Source organism: Tamandua tetradactyla, chromosome 5 (genome assembly GCF_023851605.1).
Source record: "Tamandua tetradactyla isolate mTamTet1 chromosome 5, mTamTet1.pri, whole genome shotgun sequence".
Classification (NCBI taxonomy): Eukaryota; Metazoa; Chordata; class Mammalia; order Pilosa; family Myrmecophagidae; genus Tamandua; species Tamandua tetradactyla.
In genome coordinates, this window is record NC_135331.1 from 191936896 (window position 1) to 191946108 (window position 9213).

The 9213-nt window shown below is 43.6% G+C and overlaps 1 protein-coding gene across 1 annotated transcript; it reads left to right on the forward strand.

The window, feature by feature from the left end:
• Positions 1–2424: 2424 nt before the first annotated feature.
• On the forward strand, positions 2425–5325 carry TMEM200A (transmembrane protein 200A). The gene has a single exon (XM_077159316.1). The coding sequence runs from the start codon at positions 2425–2427 to the stop codon at positions 3898–3900; it is 1476 nt and encodes a 491-aa protein (XP_077015431.1). The 3' UTR covers positions 3901–5325.
• The last annotated feature ends 3888 nt before the right edge of the window (positions 5326–9213 follow it).

Sequence of the window (9213 nt, forward strand, 5' to 3'; positions counted from 1 at the left end):
AGTTTGCTGGCTGCCAGAATGCAATATACCAGAAACAAAATGGCTTTTAAAAGGGGGAATTTAATAAGTTGCTAGTTTACAGTTCTAAGGCCGAGATAATGTCCCAATTAAAACAAGTCTATAGAAATGTCCAACCAAAAGCATCCAGGGAAAGATACCTTGGTTCAAAAAGGCCGATGAAGTTCAGGGTTTCTCTCTCAAGTGGAAAGGCACAGGGTGAACACAGTCAGGGTTCCTGTCTCATCTGGAAGGGCACATGGCGAACACGGCATCATCTGCTAGCTTCTTCTCCTGGCTTCCTGTTTCATGAAGCTCCCTGGGAGGCGTTTTCCTTCTTCATCTACAAAGGGTGCTGGCTGGTGGACTCTGCTTGTTGTGGCTATGTTGTTCTGCTCTGCTCTCTCTGAATCTCCCAAAATGTTTCCTCTTTTGTAGGACTTCAGAAACTAATCAAGACCCACCCAAATGGGTGGAGACATGTCATCACCTAATCCAGTTTAACAACCGCTCTTGATTAAATCACATCTCCAGGGAGATGATCTAATTATAGATTCAAACATACAGTATTGAATAGGGATTAAATATTCTGCCTTTACAAAATGGGATTTTGATTAAAACATGGATTTTCTAGGGGACATACCTCCTTTCAAACCAGCACATGCCCTTATTTAAAATTTTAGCAGTTATTTCCTGAACACTGGCTGTGTACTATATTTAATTAATTATTCTGATTATTAAAAAATGTGAATTAAACCTGAGGTCTGCCCACAGGAAGTGGAAGAGATCTAAGACATTCTAATGTGGCAAGTGCCCTTTGTGGGTTCAATGAGTCAGTCGGAGAATGTTTTATGTAAGGGACGTGGAATTTGAGCTTTGATGATCTGCCCGATGGCAGCATGTGAAGGGGGAGGTCGCTGAGAAGGATCAAGACGGGAGAAAACTTGTTATCGAAGTCTCAGAACTGATCCAGGACTGAGTATGAGTGGGAAGCAAGATTACTGGTTGGGTTTGAGTTTTCTGCAAATGAAATGGAACATTTAGAGGTAAGGCTCAACTCAATGGGTCCTGAATCCCAGACTAAGCTTTGATAGGTAGTGGGGAATCTTTTATCCATCATCCCACTCCGGAATTAACTCCAGGGCTGAGTTTAGGATAAACAGCAGGTCAGCATGATCGTGGAGGTAGAGAAATTAACTGGAGTTTGGAAGACCAGGTAGGAGGTTTGTAATACACTCCATTTTTCAGAGGCACCATGACAAAATCAAGGAATGCAAAATGTATCATGAAACATTTTTTATTGATTATATGTTGAAAGTATAATATTTTGAATAAAAGAAAATGTATTAAAATTAATTTCACATTTATTTTAACGTTCTTAAATGACTGAGAAAATTGAAAATGACATGTATGGCTCACATGTGTAGTTGTATTTTATTTCTATTGGACATCTCTGATTTGGGTAGTTAATGTTTTTCTTCCCATACTTAAAAAAAGTTACTTTACAGCCTGAAATATTTGGGTAATTATTTTTAGCTCACAGTTAATTTCAGCCATGAAGAGCTACATTATTTAGATTTTTATACAAAAAATATGTACATTTTATACTGGAGAAAAAGGAAGATTTCTCCATGACTAGGGTGGCATGTAATGGATATTCTAAATGGGGATACTTTTCCTTTTGTGGTGAAAGGAGGGCTTACTGGGCAGGACAGTGGGACATGTGCTCATGACTGAGAAGGAATACCCCTCTGCATCTACATCATTCTGGAATTGTCATTTCCTTGTGTCTAAGAATTGACAAATTAGACACTGCGTTTTGGAAATCTGAAAATACTTCTTTCTGCTTTAGAAGCTCCAGAGCTATCACTTTGAATGTAGAAATAATCTTGTTATAGAGTATTTGTTTTTTACACGTTTTGGTACCTGGTGGAGGAGAAGAAAGGAGAAATGCAATTTAACCTGACAAGTGGTAATCAGAGGTAGTGAAAGATGCTCCCCAAACTGAAGTTGTTAAAAAGTCAATATTTATGGAATTTCACAAATCTAAACAACTTGTCTGTGATTTTAAAGTTCACTGAAAACTCCTAAGGTAGCTTGATTTTTATTTTAGGTAAGTTTTTAGAGTCCTTTGCTTTTGCCTTAGGGATGTATTTGAAACTGCGGGCCCATCTCAGAACTGCCCCGGGGCGCCTGCTGTCTCTTTTGCATTACTTTCTGCTGGGAGGAGACGGCAGTGCACGGTGATCGCTGTGCGGCCTCGAGGAAGCAGGGCTGGTCTCACCCTCTCTGATTTTCCACGGCTTCTCAAGAAGCGCCCAGCACAGAGCAGTGGCCAGCTCGGCGCCCGCCGGGTGCAGCGGGCGCGGGTGCTCCGGGCGCAGCGGTCCTCACCCTCTCCTTTCCTCCTTTTCAGAACCAGAGGCCATGATCGCCACGGGCGGCGTCATCACCGGCCTGGCCGCCCTGAAGAGGCAGGACTCGGCCCGGTCCCAGCAGCGCGTGGCCCCGGGCCCGGCACCCTCGGCCCAGGACAGGACGGCTGGGCGGCGGCGGCCGCGGGCCGACGTGGTGGTGGTGCGCGGCAGGATCCGCCTCTACTCGCCCGCGGGCTTCTTCCTCGCCCTGGGCGTGTTCGTCTCCATCGCGGGGGTCGCGATGGCCGTGCTGGGCTACTGGCCCCACAGGGACCATTTCGTGGATGCGGGGACGGCGCTGTCGACTAACGCAACCCGGGTCACCCGCAGCCAGGCTGGCGCGCTGGGCCGCTTCTTGGAGCAGCACCTGCACTCCGACCAGATGAAAATGCTCGGCCCCTTCACCATGGGCATCGGCATCTTCATCTTCATCTGTGCCAACGCCATTCTCCACGAGAACCGAGACAAGGAGACCAGAGTCATCCACATGAGGGACATCTACTCCACCGTCATCGACGTGCACGCCCTGCGGGGCCAGGAGCAGAAGCCGGCGCGCGGCGTCTACGCGGGCCCCGGGGCAGAGGCCGAGGCCAAGCGGAACGGGGGCGCCTGCGCTTCCAGACTGGCCGCGAACCCGGGGGCTTCCCTCGCGGGCTTCAGGAGCAGCTTCCGGACGGACAGCTCGGTGGAGGAGGAGGAATTTACGCGGAGCGAAAGTAAGAGTCTTGGGCAGCTCAGGCCCCCTCTGCTCTCCGACAGCTCGGTCTCCGTCTTCGGCCTCTATCCACCTCCTTCCAGGTCGGCAGAGGATAGGAACAGCGGCCCGAAGAAGTGCGAAACCAAGTCAATTGTTTCGTCCTCCATCAGCGCGTTCACACTGCCTGTGATTAAACTGAATAACTGTGTCATCGATGAGCCCGGTATAGACCGCATCACCGAGGATGCTGGCAACCTCAAAAGCACGTCGAGGAATTTGTCAGTGGACTCCCTTGTCGTCCCTTTGCCCAGGCCGGGCGATGCCTTCCAGCCAGCCGGCAGCATGCTCCCCAGGAACAGTTCCGTGGGGGAGTCTCTGGCGAATCAGTGCAAGGCCCCCGCGGCCCTGGGCCCTGGGCCTGGCCAGTTCTTGTCTCCTGGCGCCGCTAGGAGGCAGTTTGGGTCCAACACGTCCTTGCATCTGCTCTCGGCACACTCGAAATCCCTGGACTTGGAGCGGAGCCCTTCCACGCTGACCGTTCAGGCCGAGCAGCGCAAACACCCCAGCTGGCCTCGGCTGGACCGAAGCAACAGCAAAGGGTACACGAAGCTGGAGAACAGAGAGGACCCGGCGGACAGGCTGCTGGTGCCCCAGGTGGCCCTCAAGAAGGAATTCACCAATAAGGAGAAGCTGCTCATGATCTCCAGGTCGCACAATAATCTGAGCTTTGAACATGACGAATTCTTGAGTAACAACCTCAAGCGGGGAACTTCTGAAACAAGGTTTTGATGTGAGAACAGTGTGTATCCTTTTACACGGCTATATAGTTTACAACTATTTTCACAGGTGTTCCTTTGTTAAAGCATCGGTTATAAGCCTTTTTAAACAAATGGTTTGTAGGGTATTAGACTTGGCTGCTTGTTTCTGTAATGGAGATGGCTGTATGTCTGGGTGACTTAACACCGTATCATCACGTATGATTTTATTTTTCCATTCCTTTGAAAGCATGATCTTTTTTATTAATATGAGTGCAGAAAACTTGCATCTAAATTAAAGCTCATTTTTATCCCTCCATTTTAAGTTCTTACATTGATTGTCAGACTCACAAAATGAAATGTCCAGTGTGAAAAAGGTGGGCTACCAAACTGTGGGCTGCAAGTACCAAATTCAGGCCGAAGACTCAGTATATAACTGTATTTGGGTGTGAGTGAAAATCCCAGGAGGTAATTTTCTGAAAAATTGTTTTTATATAGGATTGGTTAAATTACTTAAAAAAAAAATCTGCTTCCTGTGTGTGTTAAGTAATTTGATTTAATTAATTTACTCTAAGCTCTAGGTAGTATATTTTTCAACATCAGTTCTGTTTTAGTGATGTTTTTTCATCCATCCATAGATCCGAGGGGTGATGCCAGGTATTCTTAGGGATAAATATCTAAATGTTATCAGGTGTAACTTTAGATATTCAGAATCAAAATTTCTTTGCACACCAACTTGAAAAATGAATGAGCAATACGGATTTTAGAAATCTAACCTGAAATAATTATATACATGAAGACAATGTTTAATATCTAATGAATGAAAACACATTAAATGCTAGTTGACACTAATTAGTCTCGGTACCTTTTTTTTAACCATCTCTATGACCATCTAATACCCTCTCATTCCCATTTCCTTGCTTCCCCCCAATATTTTAAAATTCCATTTATTGGGAAAATAATCAGCAAAGTTTGACACTCCTTTCTATCTTGGCATATTGCTGGTTTGGTGGTTCAAGAAAACTTAGTCCTTGTTAATTGCCTTGAAATTCACCTTGTGCTGGAAAGCCTTATAATAACTCCAAAGACTTTTCTTATGATGTAATTAATGTTTAGGATTGTGATTCTCAGTCAAAATAATAAACATGGATGAATCTTTCCATCAGAAAGTTTTCATGTTTTCCATTGAGGTGACCTATAGTCTTAAGAATTGTTTAATGAAATACTCAGGAAATTTTACACGTTTTTTCCCCCAATGCCAAAACATTTCTAAACATCTGTGGCAATTGTTGTGATTCAGGAAAGGAAGATATATTTGTATGTACTGCTGCCTACAATTCTACCTTATATTTGCATCATGAGCTTCCCTGAATTGAGGCACCTTGGTACCTGTTAGAACATCAAGCCTGTATATCATCATAGAGTGGGCTCAGTGTTTTACTAGAAAGCATTTAATAAACTTCTGTTCTTAATAGAAGTTGTGTTCTTCATACATTTGTTATTATTTTTTAAATAAAATGTACAACTGTGTTTAAACCACTGTTTTCTAAACTTATACACATATTCCATTGATGTCCTCCATTCCCCAGTTTATGCCTGCATGCTTTGGCTTTTTCATTTAGCTTCTATCAAGTTAAAGAGGTAGGTCCGTCCACTATTAGTTTAGGCTGTTTTCATTTTCTCTCTTGTCTCGGGTTAGTGGGACGTGACATTCAGGGGTGAAAGTCTCCCTGACAATGGGGACATGACTCCAAGGGTCGAGCCTGGTCCTGGCATCATAGAATTGACAATGCCTTTCGGACTAAAAGGGGGGGGACGAAATGTAACAAAATAAGGCATCAGTGGCTAGGAGAGATCAAATAGAATCGAAAGGCTTTCTGGAGGCTACTCCTACACAAGCTTTAGCTAGATATTGCTAATTGCCATGGTTTGCCACACCCCAATCAACACCACTCCTGTTAACCCAAGGAACACCTAGGGCTCTGTCTGACACTTCACAATAAGGTTTCATGTACTGAGTTTACTTTCCTGAAACCTGTAGCCTCCAGAGGGTTTCTAGGCCAGATGAGTCCTGAAAACCATGGGGACCAGCCTTTCCAGCACATCAGCTAGTTTCATCCCCCTACCCTATATTGTCACCACCCCCTTTCAACATGAGAAAGTTTGGGGCATAGCCCAAAGACCCCTACAGACTGGGAGTGTGCGCAAAGAAGGGGAGTTGTAACAGAGAAGATGGGATTGACCAAATGAGTCGGACTGCTGAATCACTGTAATACTTCTTTTAGCGTCCAGTGTTTTGGAGCAGCTAGAAGGAAAAACCTGAAAACATGGAATGTAATACATACCAAACTTTGAAATTTGTTCTGTGATTACTTGTTAAAATGTACTTTGAAAAAAATTTTCATTGACTCTCAGGAAAATAACCATATATACCATTCAACAAATGTCTGTTAAATTCCCAGATTAGAAAACAATGGCTCTCAACACCCCAGATGTGAGAAATGATTACAACCATTATAATTTGCTCAATTCACCCCTTAAAGAGTCCCAGCAATTTGGAGAAGACTGAGCAGCATGGAACTTGGAGAATCCAAATAAGCACCTGGGGACTCAAAGCCATGTTCCCACTCAACCTTCTCTCCACCAAATATCCTGGTTTTTTATATACCAAACTGATCAACTTATTAAATGATGATTTTCTCATTTTAAATTAACTGAAAACATTGTGCTAATTAACTCTTCAGATAAGTATGAGATTTCTGATATTACCATATTGTTATGATTTCTACCCAAAAGCAATGAAACCTGGAATTTTAAATGTATGTTGGGCATTTCCTTCTAGCTATTTTAAAAGTGGAAAATTATTTATAAACTCCATTTCATTCTCAAGGACGCCACAGGAGTATAAATCAGAAGTGGGAAAGAAGAGTGAGTGTTCTTAGCCAAGAGAGGTGCCAAGAGCACAATCTGCCCCCAAATGGCTCTGTCAATCCAGCTGTATTATCTCAAGGAAATCGCTAATCTCCCAATTTTAATTCATTTCATTCCATTGAATTTGTTAATTTCAAGGCCTTGACTTCAACTGTGAAGTGAGATGAGTAAGAACATAAAATATAAAGTCCTTTCCAACTCTAAAGGTCCAGGGTTCTTGGTACTTGCAGTGGGATGACTGGTGAACCCTAAACTTCATGTCATCCGGGAACCTCAGTGTGCTCTTTAGGGTGGACCCTAATCCACTGACTGGTGTCCTTGTGAGGAGAGGACACAGGCAGATGCGTAGTAAAGAAGCCACATGAAGATAGTGTCAGAGATTGGAGTGATACCGCTGCCGGCCAAGGAACACCAGGAGCTACCAAGAGGTGGGAGAGGCAAGGAAGGATTCTCCCCTACAAACTTTGGAGAGGAAATGACTCTGCCAACAACTTGATTTAGGGCTTTTGGCCTCCAGAACTGTGAGGTAGTACATTTCTGTTGTTTTAAGCCACAGGTGTGTGCTTGCTTGTTATAGAAGCCAGAGGAAATTAAATCAGTGCTCACGGATAAAAATGCATTGCCCATCATGCCTCTTTATGGAGACTGGCTTCTCAACTAACGAAGAGCAGGAATTGCAGTAGAGGAGAGTAGTTAGACTTGTGTACACTGGAGCCAGTGTAGCTGGATGTAAGTCATGGCAATACCACTTCCTAGTTGAGTGGCCTTGGGCGAGGGCACACACCTTTCGGAGAATGTGCCAGGAACTACTGGTGGGACTGTGGCGTTAGATGGTTTGATGCTTGTGTCCACAATGGCACCTGCACAGGCATATTGTGAACACTTGACATAAATGTGTTTTTCCTACCTGGAAGTATCACCTAAGAAATTTTCAGTCCTTCATACCCATCCTACCTCCAGGCACACCTCCTGTGGTAGGCTGAATAATACCCCCCAAGAGGCCCACTTCCCAAACCCCAGCACCTGTGAATGGTACATTCCATGGTAGGAAGGCTCTGCAGATGGGATTAAGGTAGGAACCGTGAGATGGTTGGATTATACTGGATTATCTGGGCGGGCCTTAGAAAAGAAAAGCAGAGGAGAAAGTGATGTGAATGTTTTGGTTTGCTACAGCTGATGAAATGTCATAGACCAGAAATGGGTTCGCTTTTACAATGGGGATTTATTAGCTTATAGGTCTACAGTTGTAAGGCTGTGAAAATACTCAAATTAGACATCAAAAGGACAATGCCTTCTCCCTGAAGACTGGCTACCAGCGAACTTGGGCTTCTCTGTCAGACAGCAAGGCACATGGTGACGTCTGCTTGTCTCCTGTATTTCATTGCTTCCAGCTTCAGCAGCTTCCTCTCTGTGTGTTTCTTTCTTTTAGCTTCTGTAGAGCTGTTTCCTGTGTTTTATCCTCCTGTAAAGGACTCCGGTGAGAGGAGTAACCTCAACTGAAATACCCTCATCAAATGGTCCCAAGGACAATAGGTCTACACCTACAAGAATGGATGAAAACAGGATGAGCTTTTTGGGTACATCCAGCTTCAAACCATCACAGTGACAAAGGCAGGGAAATATTTGAAGATGCTAAACTTTTGGCTTTGAAGTTAGCGGAGGGGCTCATGAGCCAGGGAATGCAGCTCTAGAAGCTGGAAACAGGTCTCTGCTCAGTGCCTCCAGAAGGAACCAGCTCTCTTCACACCTTGGCTTTGGCCCAGTGAGATGGATTTTGGACTTTAGCCTCCAGAACTGTAAGAGAATAATTTCTGTTGTTTTAAGCCACTCAATTTGTGGTAATGTGTTACGGCAGCCATGGAAAATGAACTCAACCCACAATCTAGAGGGAGTTCTAAAATCAACTTTCAATGCACTTTGCCCTGAAAATCTTAATGTTCAGTGTAATAATTTAAACAAAAGAGGTGCAGCTCTTCTAAAGCAGGAAATATTGATCTTTAATGTATGATTTATAAAACATAAACCCTGACAGTTGGTTTAGGGGCAGCCATCAATTTTAAAAGGTTTAAGCTCAAATTCATCTATCCATCTAGATAATTATAGAATAAACAATGATAATATAAGATAAAAAGCATTTTTGGCTCATTTCTATCAAAACAGATCTTGTTCTAGCATTTAACAATTTATTAGATAAAAATAAATCTTGAGTTACTTGTTTTAGCAGTTCAAATTTAGCTTTTTAGTTTACCAGAGAAACACTTCATGGTTAACTAAAGCATAGAAGAAAGACAAATTTTTAAAAAAATCTGTCAGTTTCCCAAAACCTTTACCTAATTTTTTACATATAAGCAGCATGGCCTTTCCCATGGATACATATATACCCCTGCTGTAGCATTGAGACTGTTCTAAGACCTCT

Coding starts and splice junctions, on each gene's coding strand:
- TMEM200A (XM_077159316.1), top strand. CDS start 2,425: ATGATCGCCACGGGCGGCGTCATCACCGGCCTGGCCGCCCTGAAGAGG.